The sequence below is a fragment of the Gymnodraco acuticeps genome, unplaced genomic scaffold, assembly GCF_902827175.1.
Source record: "Gymnodraco acuticeps unplaced genomic scaffold, fGymAcu1.1, whole genome shotgun sequence".
NCBI classification, from domain to species: domain Eukaryota; kingdom Metazoa; phylum Chordata; class Actinopteri; order Perciformes; family Bathydraconidae; genus Gymnodraco; species Gymnodraco acuticeps.
The window spans coordinates 438,213-465,171 of NW_022992265.1; the positions used below are offsets into that span (position 1 = coordinate 438,213).

Sequence of the window (26,959 nt, forward strand, 5' to 3'; positions counted from 1 at the left end):
GGAAGTGAACCGGATTCCGGAGCTAAGAGGCGGCGCCTCTACGGTGTGAACAGGAAAAAACTGTACTTTTCAGGCTCCAGCTCCGAGCCGGAGCTGAAAACGCGTTGGTGTGACAGGGGCATATGAGTCAGAGGAGACAGTCACAGACAGAGACATACACGTCCTTGGAGAAATAAATAAAGCTGTCAAGACTATTATAACTCTTAGCTCAACTTGGCCTCAATGGGAATAAGGCAAGATAAACTTAGCCGGTGTAACAATATATATATATATGTAATAATCCAAAATAGACGTATAACTTGAAATAAAAGATCAAACAAATATTAACTTAAAGTGGACCTATCATGCTATATTTGAATATTATATTGTAGGGCCATACCTATATAAAACATGTCTGTGAAGTTTTTTTTTCAAAATACCAAACAGATCATGCATTTTAGCCATGCCTCATTTCACTCTATTTGCTCTATTCCAGCCCTGTTTTTGCAAGGGCTGATTCTGTGGCAAATGAGCTGCAGCTGACCACGCCCCCCTGCAAAGGAGGGGGGCGAGGCACGAGCGTCATGTTACCATGATGTTACCATGCCACGATAGGTGGAGAGTTGCCCATATAGGCGGAGCACCCCGTTTCTGACGTCAGAACAATTTCAAATCTGGATCAGTCTGTATCAGATCCGTTGCAGCCCCGTTTTTTTTAGAGATTTGGGTATGGAGGAAAAGAGAGAGGGTTGTGTTTTCTGACACTTGGTGAGTTCCCTGACACACCGGGGACACATATTCATGTATAAAAGACGTACAAAAGTGCATTTTGCATGATAGGTCCCCTTTAAAGACCCCGTGAAGTGTGCGCCTGTGCATGATCTGTTATGCTAATACGTATAGTAATGACCAAAATTGTCCATTGGAACCATATCAAAAGATGTTGGAATAGCAACGAATTTGACGAGTTTTGAATTTGCCGCAGGGAAATCCGCAGTTGACCTCCGCCTGGGCGTGGCTTGCGATCTACTGCGTGACGTCACGAGATGGTCGCCGCCGAAGTGTTTACATTCATCACAGTTTATTGTTTCTCTGTTTCAAAGTCGAATTTATCAAAGTTTTTGAGCGAGTATTTTACTGGAAAGTGTGTCGGAGTCGACTGGAAGTGATTGCCAATCGAGAAAACCTGACAATGGAGGCGACAGTGAAGAAAAAGGGAGGAAAAACACACGGGAAGCGATGCATTGCCGCTGGCCGTATTAATGTCAAGTCTGCCGAAGTGGCGATGTTTCTGTTCCCAAAAGATGAAGGTGAGCCTGGCTGGTGTCATTGTTTCGTAGATTCGTTGATTGTTCATGACAAATAAAGGCCACTGGTCGATTCGAGAGAGAGAGAGAAAGAGAGACTGAGAGAGTTACAGGGTTGTTGTTAGCATCTGGTGCTAGCTCGGAGCTAACGGAGATTAGCTGTTTCAACAATAAGGAGAGGGAGAGTCCTCTCCTGTGGGACTGAGAGAGATAACGTCAGCTCAGGGAGGTAAAGGACTCTGAGTGATTAGATTGTAAACTGTAGCCTAAGTTATCTCAGTGGGTTTAATAATTTAATAGTTTAATAATACTCTAGCACATGACATGTACATAAGCTAATTATTTCCCAGAGGCTGAGCCCAAGCAGAGATTTTAAACAAGGCAAAGGACCCTTCAGTCTTCCGCCATGTTTACAATCACAACAGGGCCCATCTTGTGACGTCACAGCCGCTATCGTCTGCAACTTCCGGTAGGCTTAGACGGCCGTAATTATTCAAATTAATAATTAATTAAGTAATAATTAAAAATTATTTTAGCCATGAACAGGCGCAATGATATGTAAGGAATGAAACTGCCATTTCATTTTGGCGCAAAAACATGCACTTCACGGGCACTTTAACTGTAAAAGGCAGACTTAATTTGGAAACTTTTATAAATCGCCTGCAAGGGTGCTTGAGCAATACTTGTTAACAAAAGTGTAATTGCAAACTGCCGCTGAGTGAAATCACCTCTGATTAAGCAAGGAATGTGATTGGTCAAATGCAACATGACTATAACAAACCCTCATCCATAGCAACTAATGTGAAAATATGTCGTTGCGGTCAGTCTACTGGGACGTCACACAATTATGTCAGGCGATTATATAGCACCTGCTAGATTGTTTATAACCATTGGGGAATTATATATGCTCACTTTTATTCATTTCATAGTTTTTTATTATTATTATTTTTATCTTGATTTTATTTTGGATTTTATTCATCTGTGTGAATCTGTGCTGTCCTGTTTTTCACCCTTACCCTGTTGCTGTTTGAATTTCCCCACGGGGATTAATAAACGTCCATCTTATTTTATGGGAAATTGGGGGAATTGACTGTGGCTCTGCTTCAACTGTGCGAAAGCCTGTCGTCAGTGATATACGGACCACTTCTCAGTCAGTGCAGATTGTTCTGATAGATGTGTGTCACTTTTGAATCCATAAAATGCAGATTACATTTGTTCATGTCATTTTACAGCAGGCTGAACACAGGCTGCCACTTTCTGCAGCCCTGAAAGCTCAAGCTTTAAACTGAAAATAAAGATGGAGAAGATAGATCAAAGCCTAGGTTGCTGCGGCTGGCTGGAGCCGAGTCTCAGGGTAAAGATGTCAAGTGTGACGTGAGGCAAACTGTTTCCTGTGAAATGAGCAAAAGGTAAAGCAGTAACTCAGCTGCTTCTCGTTTGTTGTGGAGCTTTGATTTGACAAGATACAAGTAGGGGTAACAAAAAAAAAAAGTACATCTGAATTTCTCCTCCTTCACACCCTCTAAAATCCAGATCCCATCCCTGCATTTCAGCCTCCCCAGCTGCCCTTATATTCAAAGGTTGAATCTGCCGTTATAATCAGGCTGTTAGCGGACTGCTCTCTGCTCAGATTAGCCTCTCGGGACTGGTGGCCTCCTGCCGCTGTTAGATCATCTCAGCTCTGCCTCGACACACCCGGCAAACACGTCCACAGAAAGGACCGGGTCACTGAGGCCCCTTACAGTCATGGTGCTGTGAAGCATCAATCAAAAAAGCCTGCAGGAGACTGAATTTTATGACTCCACAAAAAATATCCATATTATTCATCATCTGGAAGGCACAGAGGTCATTCATAGACAGGAATCCATGATAGTTCATTTTCAGGTTTGTAATTTTCTACTAAGCTTCTCAAAATAAGCATTTGTTTTAGCTCCAAGGACAGAATAAAAAAAATAAAAAAGATGCTTTATTTTTTATATATACGTTTAGTTTATGAGCAGTTTTTGACTTCAATACACATTTTATTGAATGAACGGATCCAATCAATTCAGATAAGTCAAGTTAATAATCAATGAATTATTAGAAATGTTATCCAACGTATATGTTGAAATGTCAGCCGGTAGACACAGTTTCATGTTTTTGCTTGTATAGTTAAGCACTGACTTAAGTCTTCATGTCTCTTCACTTAAGCTAAACCGTCAAGATACACATTTAATTCATAAACATTTTAAGACAGGAGAAATTAATACATCCTCATTGTTATATGAGCCCCTGTTTTTCTGACAGACAATTATACAAAGAATACCATTTGAATAGATTTTAGACTAAAAAACACAAACAGATCTTACACACGTTACAAAATGTCAAAGGAGCAGCAACAATCCAAACTTCTTTCAAAACACGGGCTTACAAAGTTAAAATAAAAACAATAAAATACTAACCACAATCCCCTGTGGTCAAATCCTACTCTCCTAGGCCTTAGTGATGTAGCCTTCCTTAATTAGGAAATCATAGATTTTGCGAGTTTTGTTCACATCGATCTTGATGAGCGCGCGGGCCTGAGCCAGCCGCAGCCCCCCCTGCCGTCTGCACTCATTCAGCAGAGCCTGCTTGTATTCCAGGTAAGCCCCCGGCACCAGCCGCACCACCTGGCATAACTACAAGCACAACACACATACAAGGGTCAGTGAGGTACATTTAAAAACAAATACAATTTCTTATTTAAAGTGGACCTATCATGCTATATTTGAAAAATATATTGTAGGGCCATACCTATATAAAACATGTTTGTGAAGGTTTTTTTTCCAAATACCAAACGGATCATGCATTTTAGCCATGCCTCATTTCGCTCTATTTGCTCTATTCCAGCACTGTTTTTGCAAGGGCTGATTCTGTGACTACAGCGCCACTTACATGCCTGGCATATGTACTACAGCGTCTCCAGCGCTTTCGAGCGGTCTCATGTGAACGGACACGTTCGTGGCCCAACCCCCCATTCCCCTGATAGGTGGAGAGTTGCCCATATAGGCGGAGCACCCCTTTTCTGACATCAGGAACATTCAAATCTGTATCAGATCCTTTGCAGCCCTGTTTTTAGAGATTTGGGTATGGAGGAAAAGAGAGAGGGTTGTGACACTTGGTGAGTTCCCTGACACACCGGGGACACATATTCATGTATAAAAGACGTACAAAAGTGCATTTCGCATAATAGGTCCCCTTTAAGGCCTCAGTATATTAAAAACAAGGAGCTTGTCAGATCAGTGTCTGAAACTCCAGTAGTAGAGGTAGTATAGCAATGTCTGCAACTGACAATTAGACCCAGTTCAAGACATATGGACAGGCGAGTGGAAGCGTCAATACAGTACACAGTTTTGGTCAAGACTGAAAACTCAACAACAAATAAATGGACCGTAATGAAGTTAGTCGTGATATTGTTATTATTGATGTTCCCATAAGAATTCATCCTACCAACTTTCATGATCCTCTGACTTATAATTAAGCACCAAAAGCAGGTCTGATGTGCTAAGATGGTGAACAACAACATACCTGCCTCAAATCAGCATGTTAGGATTTTCAAACAACTACAGCCTTACAGAGCTGCTGCCTTGTCTTTGGACTCTTAGCCTAGCTGGTACAGTGAAATCTCTCCAGTGTAAATCCTATCTGCACTACTGTGTTAAAGAGGCGAGAATTTTCAATTAAAAGCTGACTGGGTTCTAGCTAAACACACTGTTTAACACGTCTCCACCTATTATTATGTAATTATCATGAATGCATATGTGATACTGGAATACATTTAGTGCCATTTTGGCTGGTAGGTAGTTTTTGCTTTTTAGATGTTGTCGAAAAAGTTATAAGACTTTAGCATAATGAAGTAATTTTTTAAGACCCTTTGGACTCAGATAAGAAAGAGCTGTACCTCTTTCTCCCGCTCATCAAGTTTCTCTGTTCCCGGCAGTCCAGTCAGGTTCAGAGGGGGGGCGCTCCGCCTACCTGTTGCTGTGGAGGAGACATTCAACAACAGTCAAACAGGCTTGTAGCACCCTAGTGTTGGTCTACATTACAAATAATAGCAGGCGGACAAAATGCAGTCAATTCCTTTGCTGGGAGGGGACAGGGAAACAAATATTTAGTCTGTTTATTCAGTGTGTTTCATATTGTGTGAATATAGCAGCGTGGGAGTCTGCGTCACATTTTTGCTCTAGAGGAAAGGGAGCTAATTTAAAGGGTAAAACCAGCAAGATAAATAAGCATGCAGGCCAGGGGTCTATTTCTCGAGTGTATTTCTGGAGAAGCGTGTGCATTAAATGTGACTGTGCCTGGGGCCGTGCCAAGGAGACAGAGAGGAGGAAGAACAGAGGGGGAGGAGATAAGCTCTGTACCTGACACTGTGATTGTTGTGACAGCTGGAGTGATACCAGCGTCTCTGTAATGAAAAAGAAAAGTGTTAGCATCTCTGCAACTTATTTATACACACAAATATACACGCAAGTCCAACACTATTACTCCTGGGCTTTGTCCACTATTCTTTAACCTCACTGGGATCGTCATCCAAAAGACATGAATCATCTTTGCTGATTTGTTCAACCTGTCTTTGTCCACCTGTGAGTTGCCGACTATTTGGAAATGTGCACGCATCATTCCACTGCATAAAGGTGGTGATTTACTTGATACAAATAACTATAGACCAATCTCTATAATCTGTTCTATTTCCAAAGTTTTGGAGAAAATAATTTATAATCAACTGTCACATTATCTCAATACTTATAATATTTTATCTTCGGTTCAATCTGGTTTCAGGCCTAATCAATCCACAACAACTGCCCTACTTAAATTACGAATGACTTGTACTCTACTGCAGATGATGGTGAACTCACAGGTGCCATTTTTATTGACTTGACAAAAGCCTTTGATTTCGTTGATCGATATCTGCTCTTGGATAAACTTCACGGCATTGGCCTTTCTAATAATACAGTGTTATGGTTTAAATCGTACCTTCACAGTAGAAAGCAATGTGTGGTTGTCAGTGTTGTAGTCAAGTCACCAATTCACGAGTCCAAGTCACTCTCGAGTCACCACTCTTGGAGTCCAAGTCCGAGTCACCAAGGGAGAGTCGTGGTCGAGTCCAAGTCCGAGTCACCCAAGGAGTGTCCGAGTCATCATTACCTGTGTTCGAGTCCAAGTCCAAGTCCGAGTCACCCAAGGAGTGTCCGAGTCGAGTCCGAGTCATCATTACCTATGTTCAAGTCCGAGTCACCTAAGAAGAGTCCAAGTCAAGTCTGAGTCACAAGTCTTCATGTATTAACCTTCGTGGATATATGTGTTGAAATGTAGCTGCTCCTCTACATTGCTTTTATCCTGTCATGTTATACTAATCTGTCTATTGAACTGCTGTGAAGCGTGTTTGGCTACAATTCTTGTAATAGGTGCTAAAGCTTATTACTAATATTAATATTATTATTGTAAATGACCTTTAATATGTCTAACTATATTTAAAATGAGTTACCTTTTAGAGAAGTGATTATATTTGTATGCCAATATTTTCCTATGGTAAAGTTTTCGTTTTGCACTTTTATTTTGATAGTAATAAGATCGGGACTTTTATTTTGAAGGCACTTTTACAGGTTAACTACTAATAAAGATTTAGCCCCAGAAAGCACATGGCTACTTAGCATGCAAAATGATGTCATTCTGCATGTTAAGTAGCCATGTGCTTTCATGTTGGCTGAATCTTTATTTATTGATTAGATCACGTTACTCTGATGATAGTGTTCAAGACAGCCTATATAATAATAATAATAATAGCTTGGATTTATATAGCGCCTTTCAAGGGACCCAAGGTCGCTTTACAAGTAATAGGGCAAAAACAAACATAACAAAACAAAAGTCAGACAGACAAAACAACAGATCGATTTAGAGGCCGAAAGCCTTGGCAAACAGATGGGACTTGAGGGCCCTTTTGAAGGCGTCGAGTGTGGGGATGTTGCGAATCTCCGCAGGGAGAGCGTTCCAGAGGGTGGGGGCTGCCACACTGAAGGCTCTGTCCCCGAAGGTTCGCAGTTTGGTGCGGGGGGTGGGAAGCAGGCCAGAGTCTGAGGACCGCAGGTTCCAGGGTGGGGCATGTGGGTGAAGGATTTCCTATAGGTACTGGGGGGCAAGGGCATGGAGGGACTTGTAGGTAAGGAGGAGGACTTTGTAGGATATGCAAGACTTGACCGGCAACCAGTGTAGGTGGATGAGGGTGGGAGTGATGTGCTGCCACGGCTTTGTGTGCGTGAGTACCCTAGCAGCACAGTTTTGGACATACTGGAGCCTGTCCGGGGTTTTGTTGGGAACCCCGAACAGGACACCATTGCAGTAGTCCAAGCGGGTGGTGACAAACGCATGCACTAGGGTTTCGGCAACCGACTCCGAGAGTGACGGTCGGAGTCTGGCAATGTTCCTTAGGTGGTAAAAGGCCGATTTGGTCACAGATTTGACGTGGGAATGGAAGGAAAGGGTGGAGTCGAGGATGACACCCAGGTTGCGGGCTTCAGGAGATGGGGAGATGGAGCAGCCGTCGACCTCGAGGACGAAGTCACCAACCTTCTGGAGCAGGGCCTTGGGTGCCACAACCATGAGCTCTGTTTTATTGCTGTTCAGCTTAAGATAGTTGGAAGACATCCATGTTTTGATGTCATGCAGGCAGTTGATGAGAGACTGTGGGGGGAGCTGGGAGGATGGAGTGGTGCTGAGATACAGTTGGGTATCATCAGCGTAGCAGTGGAAATTGAGTCCATGATGTCGGATGATCTGGCCGAGGGGGAGCATGTAAATGGTGAACAGGAGGGGGCCAAGCACAGAGCCCTGGGGTACACCGTGGTGGACTGGGGCCGGGGGTGAGTTTGAGCCACTGATGGAGACAAACTGTTTCCTGTTGTGGAGGTAGGATGTCAACCAGGACAGTGCTGTGCCAGTGACACCTAGGAGGTCTGAGAGGCGGGTGAGGAGGATGTTGTGAGAGATGGTGTCAAACGCTGCAGAGAGGTCCAGGAGGATGAGGATGCTGAGGCGGCCAGAGTCAGCAGCAATGAGGAGATCGTTGGTGATCTTGATGAGGGTGGTCTCAGTGCTGTGTTGCTGTCTGAAGCCGGATTGGAAGGGCTCATAGAGCTCATGGTTGGACATGTACAGATGGAGTTGGCCGGCGACCACTCTTTCCAGAGTTTTGCTGAGGAAGGGAAGGTTGGAGATTGGCCGGTGGTTCTGGAGGTCGTCAGGGTCCAGGCCAGGTTTTTTGAGTATGGGGGTGACTGAGGCCATTTTGAAGCTGGTGGAGACTATACCAGGAGCCAGAGAAGCGTTGATGATGACCACCATGTAGGGACAGAGGGTGGGTAGGCAGTCCTTGACCAGGGCTGTGGGCATATGTCTGAACTCGATCCTTAGAGTAATGTGTTACGGAGCCTTCTCTTCAATATTGTTTTCACATAACAGCATTTTGCGCTGCTCTTTTCCAATGTGGAAGCAGAATGTGTGAAAGCATACAGCACGATGCGGGGTGTGTCTCTAGACATCTCTAGACTGGAATAGCGGGGCCCAGTCCGTGAACTCGCCTCACAGGTGCATATGCCAGGATAGAGTACAAGTCGAGTCCGAGTCATAGTGGGAGGAAAAATTCACGAGTCAGAGCGTCAATGTACAAGTCGAGTCCGAGTCATCGTGGGGGGGAAAATTCACGAGTCCTAGTCCAAGTTAGCGTGCGCAAGAATTCACGAGTCCGAGTCACGTCAATCAGTGCGCGAGTCCGAGTCGAGTCACGAAAATCGGCACTCGAGTCTGACTCGAGTCCGAGTCCAGGACTCGAGTACTCCATCTCTGCTGTTAATGGAAAACAGTCTGACCTGTTGATCCAACAAAAGGGTGTACCCCAAGGATCAACTCTGGGCCCACTTCTGTTTTCTATTTACATAAATGATTTATCTTCTTGTCTCATTAATTGTTGGACTCACCTTTATGCTGATGACACTGTCATATATACATCCAAATCTGATTTTTCACAAATTCAGATCTCTCTTCAATTGGATTTTAATATCTTACAGGACTGGCTATCACACAATAAACTACTGCTTAACAAAACAAAATCTTATACCATAGTCTTTGGTACCAGGCAGAAGCTCAAATCCAAACCTAATAACATGTAAGGATGGCACTTTTCTGCATAAAGTTGATAGCTTTAAATATCTTGGTGGATGGCTAGACTCTGAACTTTCATTTAAACTACATATAAAGCATGCAATACAAAAAGTCAATTACGGAATCAGTGTTTTACACCGCTCTCGCAATTGTTTTACGCTCAGTGTCCGAAAGAGAATTGCTTCTCAACTTATTCTTCCGATTATGGACTATTGTGATGTTGTCTACCAAAATGCACATAAATCAGATCTTGCTCCACTCAACATAGCCTACAATAGACTATGCAGATTTGTTCTTGGTTGTCCTTTTCGTACACATCACTGCACAATGTATAACCAACTTAAATGGCCTTCTTTAAATGTAAGAAGACACACGCATTGGCTTCAGCTGATATTTAAATGCATTTATCTTAACTATCCCCCTTATTTAAAGCAGTATTTTGTACCCTACTCGCCAAATCATCAAGTTAGACATTCTGTTCAGATTTATTTCTCTGTCCCCTCTGCAAAAAAATTGATTGGCAGAAGAGTGTTCATTTTCAAAGTCCCAACAGACTGGAATACTTTACCTGCTGCTATTAGATCTCTTGCATCATTGGGTTTATTTAAACACGCATTATCATCTCACTTTCAACTGGTCTGTACTTGTTATTAATTAAACTGATATTGATGAAAATTGTAATGATTGTGTGCATTGCTTGAATTTCACTTAACAGACTGTATGTGGTTTGTCTTGTGTGTCATGTTTTGCATTTTGTCTTTTTGTTTATGTATGTCTGTAAGTTGTTGCTATTGTCGGGACCCCCTTGAAAACGAGATGGTGCATCTCAAGGGGTTTATCCCAATGAATACAAATGTCTATATATATCTCATTCAAGATTTTCTTTCACGTCAATGATTAAAGGATCTTGGATATCACACACAGAAAATACTTTGTGAGCAGCGTCACATTAAAATGACTAAAAATACCAAAGAGACTGAGACTAAAGTGCACAGTAACATGAATGACTGCCGTATTCGTCTCAGCTCGCCTGTGCTGAGTGTAATGACGGCGGTCAGCGACTCTTCAGCAGCCCTCCTGTTACACACTCGATAACAAGCAGGAAGTCTCACATTGCTGCCTGTTTGCTGAGCCACTGCTGGCAGGCTCTGCCGTCCTGGATGTACTGCAGCACGTCACACAGCATGGTCCGCTTCCTCCGCTCCTCCTCACGCAGACGCTTCGCCCGCTCATACACCTTGGCGCCTGAGAGTTGGAAACACAGAGAGAGGTCAGTAGAGACTTCATGAGAGCGGAACTTTAAACAAAGTTTGTTCAGGGTAGGGACCAATGTCTCATTTCCACTGCAGGCTTCGTCTTGACAACTCATTTTGATAAAATGTATTTTTCTACTTTGTTTTCCACTGCAGATAGTAGCCCCTAAAAAGGGGACTGCCGTGTCATAATCTGAAACATGACTCATCAATTTATGGTGTACAACATAGTTTTGCAGTCTGCCATTTAATAAAAAGTCTGGGTGATATAACATTTCGGTTGTGGTTGCTATTTAAGGTAACTTGGTTGTTAAAGATCACAGGTTTGTGCACCCTCTGAAAGTGATGATGGGGAATTTAGAATTTAGGTTAGACTACTCTACTTTTTTATTAAAAAGTTAGGCCTAAAATATGCCTATGCCAGGAATTCTAAGCTAGATAAATAGAAATACAATAATCAGTTTCAATCTGTGCAAAGCTTCCGCAAACTAGCGAAACATTATAAATTCCTAATAATTATACACTGTGATGCTGCTATAAATAATAATTAAAACATCACATTTAAAGCCAAACTCAAATGGAAACGTAATTTGCATCTTTTATGTTGTAACTGATGGAGGAATGAAAAACAGACTCACTGCAGAAAGACTTGATTCCTGCCTTCCTGTACTCCTTCAGCCTGCGGATCTCTCTCCTCAAGTCAAACTCCACTGAAAGGAAAAGGAGAAGAAGGAATAGTATAGATACATTTAAAATAAAAACCTTGACAGTGTGGGGTAATGTGATCATTTGCTTTAGATTTAGGGGATTATTTAGATAAAAAGATTGATACCACTTCTAACAATGAGAGTATTTCCCCAAAGGTAAAAGCCCTCTTTTCAAATGAAATCAAATCAAGTTTTATTTATATAGCATATTTATAAACGATTTTTGGTCGAGCCAAAGTGCTGTACATATAATAAAAATAGCCTACAGTAGAGACACTTTACAGCAAATACAACAGCACAGATTGTTCAGAATATCAGTATGAGAAAAACGACACCCTCTGTCCTTAGACCCTCACATCATACAAGGAAAAACTTCCAGAGAAAAACCCACAGTTTAAGGGAAGAAAATGGGAGAAACCTCAGGGAGAGCAACAGAGGAGGGATCCCTCTCCCAGGACGGACAGACGTGCAATAGATGCCGTGTGTAAATCGAAGAGATAATACATTTTACAGCATTTGGAGTGTGTATGAAAAGTAGGACATCTTATCTTAGTACTCTTCTTGTTGGATTTTCATTTGTAAAAGAGAAGGAAGCAGTCTGACATTGCCTTCCCACAAAAATAAAAACACAACATCATTTGAAGCCTCAATCGTCAGTAGTGTTGAGGCAGCTGGAAAGAAGTGGTTAAATGAATTCTCTGTGACTGACTCCCAGAAACTATTCATCTGTACTCGGGCAGATACTAACATGCATGACTCTCAATGAATTTGTCATGTTCAATCGGCCCAACCACTCTGGCAAAGCGTCTCATGACATCGTACAGCTCCTGCACCTCCTTTGGGTAACATCGCTCCAGCACTGGAAGAGAGAGGAGTAGAGAAGTGAGTGGACAGAAGACACGAACAAAGATATAATAGATACATTAAATAAAAATCCACCTTTTCTCTTTATGTTTCCCATTAATGACATCTCCTAACTATGTGCTATTGGTCATAGCATCAAACTGCTAGCAACAACACAGAGGGCTTGACGATTACGCACAAGTCAGCCCAACACAGCAAAAACATGCAATCCTCTGCAACTTCTTTTTTAAAAATACTAAGAATCTTTAGCCATGTCATCGGCTCAGCTTCAGAATTGTATCTCTGAAAGCACCACTGTTTGACTCTGTGGGGCTTACGGGTAATGTGTTACCTCGATATCTAGTCATGAATGTTTTACAATTTGTCCAACATCCAAACAGGGAGCAGAGATTCACATTTCATCAATAATAGCAGCCATTTTAGGTAAGTGTTAATCAGAGCCAGAATGTATAATTCATTGTAGATTTATTTTCCTTTCTTTTACAAAATGATCCCTAACCCTAGTTACAAAAGCTGAATAAGAAAAATATTTTAAAACCTCAGATAGAGCAACAAACCGCTCCCTGATATTTGCTCAGCAGTTGTGTATTCCCCACCACTTAGCTCACTCTCAAGAGCATGTTGCGTTTGTCTCAAAGCATTGCTCGTGTTGCTGAGTAACAGACAAGTGCAGAAGCCAGAGGTATGAGGAGTGTGTGTTTGTGTGTGTTCATCAGGCTTTTGCATGTAAGTGCTAATGAGCAGCTGCCATGGGTGAAGTTCCTCATGCTAAACAGGTGAAGTTATGCGCTTTAACAAAACAGTGGAGACACAGTCAACGTTCTCACCAAGACACATTAGCACTGGACCTCTGGTTACACTCCTTCACTGACCAGTGACCACACACTAAAAAAAACTGTCTTGAATTTTAATGCAACAACCCTTTACAGGACTTCAGACGGACTGCTGCCCTGAAACAACAACGCTGGTCAGTCTGCCTCCTGCACTCCCTGAGACATGACACTGTGAGCCTCCGGGGCTCGGATACTGCCTCCATTATGGCATGTGACACACACACACAGACGCACACCGTAGAGACACACGGTCTTTGACAGTCTCCATGACAACGAGTGCAGCTCTAAAGCTACTTTGAGTTCTTTTTGTCTAAAAAGACTCGGGCGATAAGGGAATGGAGGGAGGGGAAAAGGAGCCGGTCTAACTGCAGGCTTGAGGATACATAAATAAAGGATGTGGGGAGAACTCTTCAACTTCCAAACCGCAGACAATTTCACAGAGCAACACGTAGAGATAAAATGATGGGATGGGTGGTCGGTCATAGTAAAAAAGAAAGAAAAAAACAACCCCTCGCCGTCTGTCTGACCTCTGATGCAAAAACCCAGGAGATGCAAAGAATAACATTACAGAGCTCGCTGAAATCCAACCTGTGGCAGGTGGATCAATAAACCCAGCCCCCTGCATTTCAGTCATTATGACAGCATCGCTCATCGTACGGGGATCTACTTGCAGAGAAGCAATTATGCTGTGGCACACTCTGGCCCACAGACTATTCGCAGCCCTGATCATAAACACGAGATCTGTTGCCACACTTCAGCCACCCGAGGGGCCATAGAGGTTGTTATTACACTAAAGCTGTTTGCATGCATCCCTAGAAATCCTCAGCAGCAATTTGGCTGCTTGATATCAGATGCCTCGCTGAGTTGCTATGAATACTGTCGCAGCCGAGCCCGTGTAAGTTTCACAGTGGCACTTACTCTGGAATTTGCGCAGGTTGATCAGCCCGTGGTCTCGGATTACCCTGAAAGAAACGGAGATTTCGATTAATGACTATGCAAATGTAATATTTTGATTGCTCTGCAACAGTAAACCTGGTGTTTAGCCATATGCAATTAAAACCATTGAAAACTCATTATATACTGATCATCTGTCTTGTACACAGCAGCTTGGTGATGTTAGTTCAAAAAGGCTCTCCCTTTATAAGTGTACTCTGAAGTTCAGGGGTCAGGTGAGAGGGTCTCGGCCCGTGTCAATTGCCTGGATCCCCTCTGACAAGCTACCAGTTAGCAGAGATGAAATAAGGACCTTGGAAAGAGGGAACTTGGAAACACACATGCCATTCACTGTGCTCGGGGGGAACAAACTCTTTATAGTTGATTTAGTGATGGATCCATCACAGTGAGGATTGATGATGGATGTTCCAGAATGCCAGCTGACAGGCTGAAAGTGGAGGAGATCCTCTAGAAATAGCACCAACTGATTAACAGCTTCAAGTGCAAATAATGTATTCTTTATAGAAAATTAACAGTGAATAGGGCTGCAATTATCCATTATTCCATCCCACCTCCTGTAACGGCTTGTTTTGTTTGATCAATAGTTCAAAACACATGCTAATTATACGCAGAAGACCCTTTATTAAGTACACTTAGCTTAATAATATCCTACCGTCATGAAGGTTATGATGTTCAGTTTTGAGAGATGTAACTTAAACTGTATGATCATTTTGAAGAATGTAGTTTGTGGTACTATGGAACTGTTACGTGTTAAATTAATAACAAACATGATTGACATTTAGTTGACTATCTGTATAATAGTTAGGATCTCGCAGCTTGTGTGTTGCACCTGATTGAATCCCTGTGGCTTGTAATTAGAACCTGAAAAAAGGTTTAAATATGCAACAATAATCACTCTGCTGAACAACCCCAGTCTCCCTGGACTTGTGTCTTTAATGTGAAGCAAAACTAAATAATAATAGATTTTAGAGTAAAAACGATGAATATATTAGCATGTCAATTCGAATTAATGAATATAAATAAAGTTCAGACTGATTTCTAAATTGTTTGCCTTGTACATTTTAATTCAGTATAACATTAATTAATTCATCCTGAAAGCATGATACATATCTGTCAGAAATGAGGCTCCAAAAGGTCAATGTAGAGGCTTACAGTGCCATCTGATGACAGACAGGGGTCATTACATGATGCAGAGTACATCAATTCTAGGTTCATGATTTGATGGAGAAAAAAAGGACTTACTTTTTTCTCCGCTGTCTCTCTTTTAGTCTTGAATGATAAATATCAACAACAGACAGCTTGAGAGCTGGAAGAGAATAGTACATATGAGGAAATATTGCAGTTCAAATCATTGTCTACTATTTAAAAAAAAGTATTTTTCCAAATGATATTAGAATTCTACTCACCACGTAGGATGTCCGAATCATCATCGACAAAGTCGATATCTTTTAAATCCCACTCCGCATAGTTGTCAAACTCCTATCAGGACAGTGAAACAATTATTTGCATAAGATTGTGGCTCAATTTTAATATTCCCGTTAACATTTAACTGATTAGTGATCTCAGATCAGTACTCATGTAAGAAAATAAGTCTGGGTGAAAGCAAACTATTGGCAATAAGGGCATGAGTAACTGTCTTTATTAAATGTAATAATGAGTCGCCATTGTTAGCACACAGAAGATAAGGAAACATGTATCCCCTCACCTCCATGAAGTCTGCTCTGGCAGGCATGTATCCTGCCATGTCTCTGGACAGCACTGAGTCAAAAGTGGGCCGAGGGGGGTCATCAGTGGCTGTAACATCAGAGAAACACATTATTAGCACTTTAGAATAAAAATAAAATCTTAGTATTATGCACAAAACCAAGAATTAGCCACTTGCTACAGTCTCCCAAGATATGGTTTAACATTGCGAACAGTATTCATTAGAAATATCAGTTTTTTTCTCTGCCTTGAGTTTGCTAACTGCTCAGTGAACATTACAGGTGGAGAACGACAGATGGAGACCTGAAGCCAACTAGAAACTGAGAAAGTTCCTGACTCGCCAACTGCTTCTCTCTAAATGGTCAGTGGCTCTCAGGCTACTCATTTCATTTGACTTTGTTATTTCAATGTAAACCTTTCTTCTGGTGGCTTCTAAGTGCCAAAAACCAGCATTACTGTCATTTTCAAAGCGGACAGTATACTGCTTCATGTTAATGCAGACAAGTTACAAGGCTGGGAATGGAAACAGATAACTAAACCAACTTATTTGATTGTCTGTTCGCTACATTTCTGTGGAGATGTGAGTAGAGAATAACTACTGAAATTGCTGATTCTTATTCTTCCTGAAACATTAGTGAAAACCATATTGAAGGAGGCAGATGATGTGGATACTGACGTTTAAAAGGAATAGCTCCCTCTGCAAAGCGGGAGTCTTTTGTTTTTCGGAGGCTGAGCAAAGTGGAGGAAAATAGTGGATTGTTGATGAAATTCTTCATGTAGTGGCTCTCACACTCCTCTTTGGTCTTAGTGCGCATCTGATATGCCACATCCTGCCTGCAGAAGAACAAATGAACAAATACAAATGTAAGTGTAAAGCAATATTTTAAATCGTTTGCCATGGTATGTGAATATATCCACAAAGTAGTACATATTTGTAACATATCAAATAGTAAAGTACACAATACAGTGTTATTGAAACATATGTTGGTCCTCTAAATGCTAACTGAAAAGGTCCTTCACTCAAGATTTCAGAAAACGAAATTGATCCCACTAAATTATTGTTTTAATTGCAAGCTTTTAACACTTACAAAGCGTTTTCAAACATTCATTAAAATATGTCAGTCTGCAAAATATATATTTTTTTGTCTAATTAAATGAATATGAAATGTGAGGGAGAAGATTAAGATTACATCTAGGCAAACCAGTTCTTAAGTTAATCTTGAGACCATCTGACCAAGATAATAAACTGAAAAAGTTACAAATCACTCACCAGTTTCCAAAGCCGCAGTCCATGACTGCTTCCAAGAGGGCCATCTCTTCCTGTGCCGACCACCCAGACTCCAGCACAGGGAAGTCTGATGTCTGTTTTATGAGTAAAAAGTGAGGGTAAATAAATACTATGCCTGAGTGTGGTGATTGTCTGTATGCAAGACGTGTTTGAATGTAACTTACCATGATTTCATATTTGTGATCACTCTCATGCTTCTTGAGTTCAAATCCTTTGGTGAAACACTGAAATTAAAACATTCAATTTCAGTCTAGGAATAAACAAGAGCTCTGATAAAAATGTATATGCATTTACTGTCTACTCACCTGGAGGCAGAGTAGAAAAGGTAAGGGTCCACATTCTGCACACTTGATGTAAGGCTCAGTTAGATAGGATGAGCATCCTCTGCATGGTGGTTTATCAACATCATCTGAAGTGGACATGATTAGTGATTAATCACTGCCGACTAACAGGGCAAACTATTATATCATTATTAGCTAAAATGAAAACTGAACACTTACTTAGAGAATGTCTATTAGTACAAATGTATCTTAAAGTGGCTCCTAAGTGATAGCCAGCACTGCTAATGTAAACAAACCACTGCTTATAACGGTAGCTTCGATGCTAACGCTACTTATGAGAGCTAAACTAACATTAGGTCTAAATATCTTAACTTAACAGCATATCGTGTCGAACATGTCTACAATAAAATAGAAAACGGACTGTTTATAGTCAACACATCTATTACATTGCGGCATGTGTGTACGCTATGTGCTAACGATAGCAGAACTATGCTAGCTGCAACGAAGCTAACATGGCAAACTATAGGTAACTTTAGAAACGAGCAGTGTGTTTACTGTAAAGCTGCAGCGGTAACATTAACTGCCGATACTTACTTCCAAAAGATGCCAAACGATCCATAAGACAACGTTTTATCACAAATAAAAGCAGAATAAATGATGCTCTTCTTCTCCTTTCAGGTTTGAAGGTTTCTGGAGTCCTAGTGTTGCATTACTGCCATCCTCTGGAAAAGGAGAAGTATTAGAATCTAAGGAATGGGATGTCACAAAAGCTCCTGTAGGGGTAATGTGTAGATGACCAAATACTTTTGTCTATGGTATATAGACAAAAGTAATCGGACACTCCTCTTACTCATTGAATTAAAGTGTTTGTAATGTGTAGGTGACCCAATACTTTTGTCCATATAGTATACAGAGACAAAAGTATCCTCTTAATCATTTAATTCAGGTGTTTCATTCAGCCCCATTGCCAGGGGATTCTTAATGCTTCATTTTACCAAGTCATTTTGGACAATTCTATGCTTCCAACTTTGTGGAAACAGTTTGGGGAAGGTCCTTTTATGTTCCAGCATGAATGTGCCCCAGTGCACAAAGCAAGGTCCATAAAGGCATGGTTGGATGAGTTTGGTGTGGAAGAACTTGACTGGCCCGCACAGAGCCCTGACCTCACCCCATTGAACACCTTTGGGATTAACTAGAATGGAGATTTAGAGCCAAGCCCTCTCATCCAACATCAGTGTCTGACCTCACAAATGCTCTTCTGGATGAATGGGCAACACAATTCCCACAGACACACTCCAAAATCTTGTAGAAAGCCTTCCCAGAAGAGTGGAAGTTGTTATATCTGCAAAAGGGGAGCTACTCCATATTAATGCCTAACAATTTGGAAAGGGATGTCATAAAAGCTCCTGTAGGTGTAATGTGTAGGTGACCCAATACTTTTGTCTATATATTGTGCTTCATTCAGTCCCATTGCCACATGTGTATAAAATCAAGCACCTAGCCATGCAGTCTGCCTTTACAAACATCTGTGAAAGAATGGGTCGTTAGATGTCATTATTGTTAGTGGCTCTTTTCTATTTTCCCCTAGTCTAATCACTCTCAAACAGTGGTGTTAAGTACATTTACTCATACTGTACTTAAGTAACATGTTTGAGGTAATTGTATTTCACTTGAGTATTTCCATTTTATGTTACTTTGTACTTCTACCCTACTACAATTCAGAGGTAAATAGTGTACTTATACTCCACTGCATGTATGTTGTAGTTACTTTGTAGATTTGGATTAATAATGTGAAATATCAACACAACAAAAAAAAACATTTACAAGCTAGCATACAGTATACAACATCATTCAAGTTAGCTCAAACTTGATCAGCTATGATAAACACAATCATGCATCAATAATTATAATCAAAACACATAATATATTTTTGTAAATTGTAAATTGAGTAATTTCACTTTTGGCACTTTAACTACATTTTGATGCTCATTTTGAATGCAGGACTTACTTGTAACAGAGTATTCCTACACTAGTATACTTTTCCAACCTTTGCTCTCACAACACAAAAGTTACAGAGAAGATATCGTTAGTTATTCATTTCTAGAGGTATGGAGATAGTCACCCAATAATATAAAGTTACAAGTCTGGTGCTCTCTTTTTCTGTCTCAATAAAAATAGAGTTGTTGAAAATGGTTGTCCTGCCTTGTTCTTTTAATTACTTAGAAGGCCTCTAGCACATTATGATGGATGACTACTCATCCAATAGTTGACTATGGGCCTGGATACTTTTTTTAAATGCATATTCATAAACCACATTTCAAAAACCTAACCTAACTTTGATCTAAATAAACGTTACAAGTATTTCATAAAATGACTGTGTTATTCACCCTTTTACCACAAGGCGTCGGTATTGCATCATTTATGTTTAGAAAAAAAAATCAACGCCTTGCAAGTCTCTCTTTGTCTTTCCCTGAGCACACACCACCACATGAGCCATGTACAGGCCAGTTTGTGTTAGGTTGGATAATGGCCAGACAGATATTTTCCCCCTTCGTAAATCTCACCATTACAAAATCACTTGCCTTAAAAACAACTTACTCTAATAGAATAAATATCTTCCATTCCTGATATTTTCCAGTGCAGGTGTCCAGCTCTGGCCCCTTATCAAATACAACTCCTGTGGCTCAAGGACACCCCTGGTGACTGCACTTCAGGGGATCTGGCAAACAACAATCTAAAAACCTTGACACATAATACTTCTACTCTGCATGTCTCAAAACCACAAAGTCAGAAAGCATAGTTATTGTGTGATTTGGGTAAAAAAGGCATTTGATTCAGTACAGATGGGACATTAGCTGCAGCTAGCTGGAAATCATCACAGAGCAATGTTATGGTCAAACTAGGCCCAGCTCCTCACATTCAAATATGCCACCTTTTTGAGAATTAGGGAGGAATTATATAATATAATTGAATTAAGATTCCAGTAAATAAAAGTAAAATGTAGCTTTTATTTTAGCAAATACTTTATGTAATGCAAGAGTTTTAAACCCATAAAGGGAAAGTAATGTGGCCTTTAAACCACACATTGGGTTAAATGTGAGTGTTCTTCTTGTGTCTTTTTACCCTGAGCCATCTCTGTGAGGACGATCCACAGAGACAAGGGCGTTCAGTTGCTTCGTACATTACGACCAGTCTCCTGACCCTCTGGGGGTTCCTTAGACTTCTGGGGAAGGATTCAGTCAGCGTGGGGTCCCTGTGCAACACCCATCTATATGAATAAGGACAGAGCGGCCTCCCGACAGACCGTGCACAATAAAGGGACAGTTGTATTTGCTTCTCTGTAGAGTTTCCAGCTAACTGCCATAATGCATTTTGTTTAACAATCCATTGTGGTCGTTACGATTTATTTGTCTTTAAAAAGGGGAACTTCCCTTTCTGTGTGACAGTTGGCAGTTTTACCTCGAACAACCCTCACTGAGGCCCAGAACAACTGTATTGAACAGCCAAACATGACACCTTTTTGAGATTTCTTCCTCCAAAATAATGGTAGTTGATGCTGATATAACAAACCCCCCTGTGAGAACAAGAAGAGTTTGGAGCCACAAGAGCAGAGTGAGATCCAACACTGCTGTTGGGCTATAAGGCCTGGCTCTGCTTTCAGTGCTGTAATTCATCCTAAAGGTGTTGGATAGGTTTTGAGGTTAGGGCTCTGTGCAGGCCAGTGAAGTTATTCTACGCCAAACTGAATAAAGAAAACTTGGCAAACTAGAAATGGTTGCCACAAAGTTGGAAGCAAATATTATGATATTGCAGCATTAAGATTTCCCTGTATCAGAACTAAGGGACCAAAAACATGCAAGGAGGGACGTCCACTTACTTCTAGCTTTAAGTGTTGTTGTTGTTTTTAAAATAATGGTCCCACAGAGGACACCGTAAGCTAATATACAGTTAACTAATACAATTACTGGCAAGGACCTGTTACTACTCATTCCGTCAACAAAACAATAAAGAAAAAGTAGTCTGAAAACAATTATTAAGAAAAAAAAGTTTTCAGCATATGTGGAAGCATACTGTATTAAATCAGATATTGGCGGTGAATGCAGGCAGCGTCCCTTATCCACATGGAGACTAACAAAGAAAATAATGTAAGCCTGACAGAGTGACATGTGTGCTCCCCTATGACGGCCCCTGCTGCAGCATCCCTGCCTGTGGGCAGACAACCTGCTGTCTCTTCAGCCACATGCCACCCCACAATACCTCTCTCTCCTATGCCTTCACACCCAGAATAAAAGCCCTGTAAGACCAGGCAAACCCCAAGCCTGCAGGCCTCACGCTGCTTATGTGGATCAAAGACTGAAACATTGGGGTTTCTCTGTTATAGACGTGTGCCTGACAGTAGCGTGGCGTGGGGAAAAATGTAGGGGAAGCCCATTTTTTGGGTCGGGGGGTGGTCAATAACGTAACCAGATGAGTGATTACAGCGCCCGGTATCATTTTACACACATTTGTATCACACAGATGCAGGACTTGCACACGCCTGTTATCTAACCGAAAGGTCCGCACGCACTCTCCAGCTGAAACTCTCCTTATTAATTTAAGCATTTTACTTATTAATGTATGCAGACAATCACACAATCTATGTGATTTTTGGATTTACCGTGCCTCTCAATTGCCCGTGACAGGTTGGCAAGGTCGATTAATCCTGAAGTTGCCCAAGGATTGTTCAGGGAGCACGAATCCTTGTCAAAAAGAAGACATGTCCAGCAAATTAGACGCTGAAGTTTAGCGCTTCCAGTTAGCCACTCCGTGCGGACATAATTGTCCTCATTGAACGTCCGATTCTCTCCCTTTTTCCTCTGCGTACACACAGCTCGAGTGCGGGCATTTGCCTGTCATCTGATTTAATTTTTAGTTGCTGCTGTAGCGGAAGTTTAGTAAAGTTATGTTTGATTAAGTACGCCAAATCTCCACCCTCCATAATGCTTCATTTGCTTGATAATTTCTAACGGCGGTGATGACAGTTACAGTATTAAAACTGATGTTGATGTGATTTGATTGGATGGCAGTGTCCAATCAAATCGCCAGCCGCCAGCCGCCTCTGAAGGGAAGCAAGAGGCGGCTAGCTTCCCTTGGCATGGCCCTGACCAATCACAGGTTGGCAGGGGCATCACGTGGGCCTCATCTGATTGGTCAATCCCTCCATTTTTTTTCACCAAGGGAAGCTAGATTCGGCTGGCCTCCTCTCGCAACAGTGAGTGCAATCTACTGTTTCACCATAACATCTAGAGGGGCGCTGTTTGTTTCACTCTTTGTAAAATACTCAATGAGAATGGGGGAGAGCCGGGCCGGCAGCAACACACAGCAAAGGAGAATTATCGAAACAAAACAAAGTGTTTTTATTTATTTATTTAAATTATAACTACAATCCGAAAAAACAGGGGAAGCCTGGCTTCCCTTGGCCTCCGGGAGAAAACGCCACTGGTGCCTGATTATACAGAGGCCAAACAAACGCACACCCCCACCCCATTACATCCTTAAAAACTCCCCCAGTCCCTGCCCACTCCTTTGCCTCTTACCAAAGCACTTCCCAGCTGCTGTGATTTGAATATGAGGGCCCCTCCAAAGAAAAGAGGGCATCTGGCACACGCCTTAAAGGCTAAGAAAAAGAGTTAAACTGCTCCTGTCATGGAAATGTTCTAAAATAAGATTAAGCCTCTTTAAAAAGGCAAAGCGGTAAAATGAACATAAGCCCTTAAATAAGTTCTGACAAAAAGCAACTAGAGGGGACACCTGGGTACCATCGATATCCTCACAATGAGTGGTTGCTTGGAGTGGTCGTACACGTCAAGAGCTTTGCTTTGCAAATTGGAATCGTGTATAAAGGTCAGCACAGACATTTTTATTTTTTTAGCTCGAATTTAAGGACATGTCAGCAGTAATTGTGTAATCTTTCTCAAAAGGAGGCTTTCAGCTGAGATGTATAAGGCTACCTGCCCCCATCTGGGCACTCCTGCTCATTAACATACAGTTGCTGTGTAACAGTTAAAAAGTCCAGTTTCTAAATGGGTCTCATATATTACACATTGTGTGTACAAAATGTTTTGTTCTTACAGTTCATGTCCAAGAAAGACACTTTATTGGCCTTACTGATTATATTTTGAGACATTCCTCCTAATAGTAATAATAGATAACAATTAGATGGCTTTCAAGTAAAGGTTATTTCCATTGAAGTAAAAACAAACGCATGAAACCTTATGTTTAATGCTCACTTGTACAGCACAAATATTTCGTGAAGATTTGACTTAAAATAGATTTTGTTTCAGTAAAATATTAAACAGATGAGAAGATTTAGCAGGTATCAGAGACGGGTTTGGGGAGGGCGGTTTGAGAAGTGGTCCACTTCAATAATGGAATAGCTATTATTAGTAGTTATTGTACATACATTTGTAATTTGTCCCTCCCACGCAACTTCAGAGCGGTTGATAGATGAACAATGTGGTGTGGCGTTTACAGACAATGCAGTGTGCCTCCTTTTATTGAGGATCACTTCACTTCCCACTTGGTGCTTAAAAGGGCCACAAAGACCAAGCAGACATGTATTCAACCAAATGTATTTATCACAAGACTTTGAGTTGCATTATGGGAAATGTAGGAGGTTTTTAGAGTTCAACCCATATTACGGATTTAAAGTCAGGATAATTGGACTTTTTTTCTTTTCTTTTTCTTTCTTTTTATGGAAGTGTATTATCTCTTTAATATGTTATGGACCTACGTTTGGTTCAGGGATTGAATTTGAACCCATGACTTTTCAATACCTCACAAAGGCCTAAGCCCACATTAAATTGTATTACCACTCATGGAGATCACACCTGGTTTACAATCAGAAGAGATTCTGCTGTTAATCACAAACACATTTTTGCCATGTGCAAATGTTTTCATAATACAAAACCAAACATGAGCCACACAAAGAAGTTCATCAGATTCTCATGTGGTGTAAAGCGACTCAGAACAGAGTTATGTATCTTTAAACAAAGAGCTCAAGTATTGATGAAAGTCTAGATTAGTATCACATATTTGTCAAACTCAATTTTCCTGATGTACCTGTTTGCATCATCTGGGTTTTGTGTCAGGTAAAGAGTGTTGAGTGGGGTTTAAATGACTTTTGACATGCAGCACTTGATAGATTTATGCAAGCACAGGCTGGGACATGTAGAAATTAAGATGACTCTGCATTACGTGTCATGTAAAAGTCAATTATGATCCAGAATCGTTTCCTTCAGTATCTACAAAGCTCTCATGCCGTTTAAGATGTGATTAAATGAATGAAAACAGATGTCTCCCACACAAATGTGTCATCAGTTTATTTTTGCTGAACGAGAGGTTCCCACTACATATGTTCCTCCTCCACGTGAGCTCAGTGGACATCCTCTCCCCAAGGCCAAGGTAACACTGAGGAATCAGCAAAGTGAGAGTTCAGGGAGGTCAACAAGTGGGTGTGGAATGCAAGTGTTTCCCACGCGGGCGGCTTATACCTCGACACACAAGCCCTGAGAAAGCATGTGTCAGGCCTCAGTACAGCAAACTTGAAATCCACAAGGTCTGCTCAGAGGTTTTACCTAATAGGCCACAGCGTCTGAGGAGCCATTGGGTTAATTCAAACAATGTGGAAAGCCGGACGATGGTGGTGGAGAAAGTACTCACATCATATACTTAAATAAAGTGAATGAAACACTCCATTGCAAGTACAAAGTCCAGCATTCCAATCAATCAAAAATCTAAATATGGGGATATTTAGAGAAAATATTTCTGTGGCAGTAATGCGGAAATGTTGCCTTACACACACACACACAAGATTCGTTGGTGCACGCAGACACACACACACACACACACACACACACCACACACACACACACACACACACCACACACACACACACACACACCACACACACACACACCACACACACACACACACACACACACACACACACACACACACCACACACACACACACACACACACTCAGACGATGCACCCCACTGAGACCGAGCTGTGGATGGAAAAAGAGTTCCCCATGTGAACCGCACCGTGTTTCCTATGTACCTCTTACGGCAGAGTGGTTCTACCACAACAATGTCAGGACACATCAGCTGCTGGAGCCCTGATGGCTAACACACTCGGGCTCTCCCAGTGGCGCCCTGGAGAGAGACACCACAGGCCTGTTGCTTTAGTCCTGCTCCCAGCAGCCCGGTCTGCCTGCATGGTTCTCAGTACATTGAAGAGGGCTCCCTAACACAATATCCCCCTGGGCTTAATCTGGGGGAAGAATGGTGACGTGCATTATGCATTATCCACGGTGGCGGTTTGGAGAATGGACAGAAATAACAGTGAGGGGTCACGCGGGACAATGTAAGAAGTTTTTTTTATAAAAGCCCAATCTGTTGTAGCTGGAGCATCAATGGCCTTGAGCCCTAGAGTTTCAATGAGAAGAAAAATATCCTCAGAGCGTGACTGGTTGACCTCATTGGATACTAAAGAGAGCCTAACATTAATCTATAATGTCTTATTTCTACGGGTTGGCTCCAAATGCGTCATGTCATCACTATATTCTCCTCTCACAGTGGTATGCTGCCTGTCAACAGAGTGAAAGTATTCCTGGTTGTCACCTGCTCTTTTAGAAGTGAATGCGTGTTGAAGTGAAGGGTCAGAGCAGGAATGCAATGACAACAGCATGAGAGAGACAGAGGAAGATAAAGACACATGCATGTTGGACGGTCACCAGTCTTCCCACACAGCCACCAGTTAAGGGTGACGACCTGTCCACTTTCTACTACACAGCAGAAATGCATGTATCTATAAACTCAGTCTGGGTGTCCACTCTGGCTTTTCTGTGGGACCAAATCACCGGAGGGGATTAGCCAGCTGTTGGGCGGGGAATTTGAAGGGTTTTCTCACCAGTTAACAGTTCATGAGAGTACAAAGCTTGCTATTAACAGTCAGATCGGTCAGCATATGCAGGACACCAAACAGCAGAGGGACAGGGACGACATGCTGTTGCCAACTTGCAGACATCACAGCCCTGACCAGGGCAAACGGGTACATTTATAAGTGCATCCCAATGGGACAGATAGTGAGAAAGTGTCTTGAGTAATGGGAGAGACAGAAATCTAAAAGGAAGGTTTTGGAAATAAATACATATCAACTGAACCAAATGGTTATTACAGAAAACATGGCAAATGTTGTCTTTATGTTATTGAGTTAGTCTAATGCTAAAGTATTGAAAATACGAACCGCAAGTTCACAAAGTCAAATTTTACTTATTGTAAAAGACAATAGCAGATTAAAAAAACTGGAACTCATAACAGAAAAATCTTGGGCTTTGGCCTAAGGATCCAGTTTTTTCCACTTTGAAGTGGCTCTAAAGATGGAAAAACTATTTTAATTCACGCTGTCTGGCAGACTCATGTGTCTTCTGTCTTGTTGCAATGCTCCAGTGTATGATGTTACACAGAGTAAATACTCAAAGCCAAGAGCCCATGTATTTTATGTGTAAACCATTCCATAAAATGGAAATATTCCACATGTCTGGGGAATCATTTTACACATTTACTTTGT

General features: G+C 41.5%; 1 protein-coding gene across 1 annotated transcript; it reads right to left on the reverse strand.

Moving 5' to 3' along the window:
* Positions 1 to 3,234: 3,234 nt before the first annotated feature.
* tada2a (transcriptional adaptor 2A) lies at positions 3,235 to 18,079 on the reverse strand. Its single transcript, XM_034207050.1, has 15 exons — positions 17,940 to 18,079; positions 17,370 to 17,473; positions 17,229 to 17,288; positions 17,047 to 17,138; positions 16,453 to 16,610; positions 15,778 to 15,866; positions 15,479 to 15,551; positions 15,315 to 15,378; positions 14,037 to 14,080; positions 12,170 to 12,280; positions 11,353 to 11,424; positions 10,574 to 10,706; positions 5,669 to 5,712; positions 5,206 to 5,285; positions 3,235 to 3,943 (listed from the first exon to the last, which is right to left on the reverse strand). Exons 1-15 carry the CDS (start codon positions 17,962 to 17,964, stop codon positions 3,758 to 3,760), a joined length of 1,335 nt encoding a protein of 444 aa, XP_034062941.1. The 5' UTR covers positions 17,965 to 18,079; the 3' UTR covers positions 3,235 to 3,757.
* Positions 18,080 to 26,959: the final 8,880 nt, after the last annotated feature.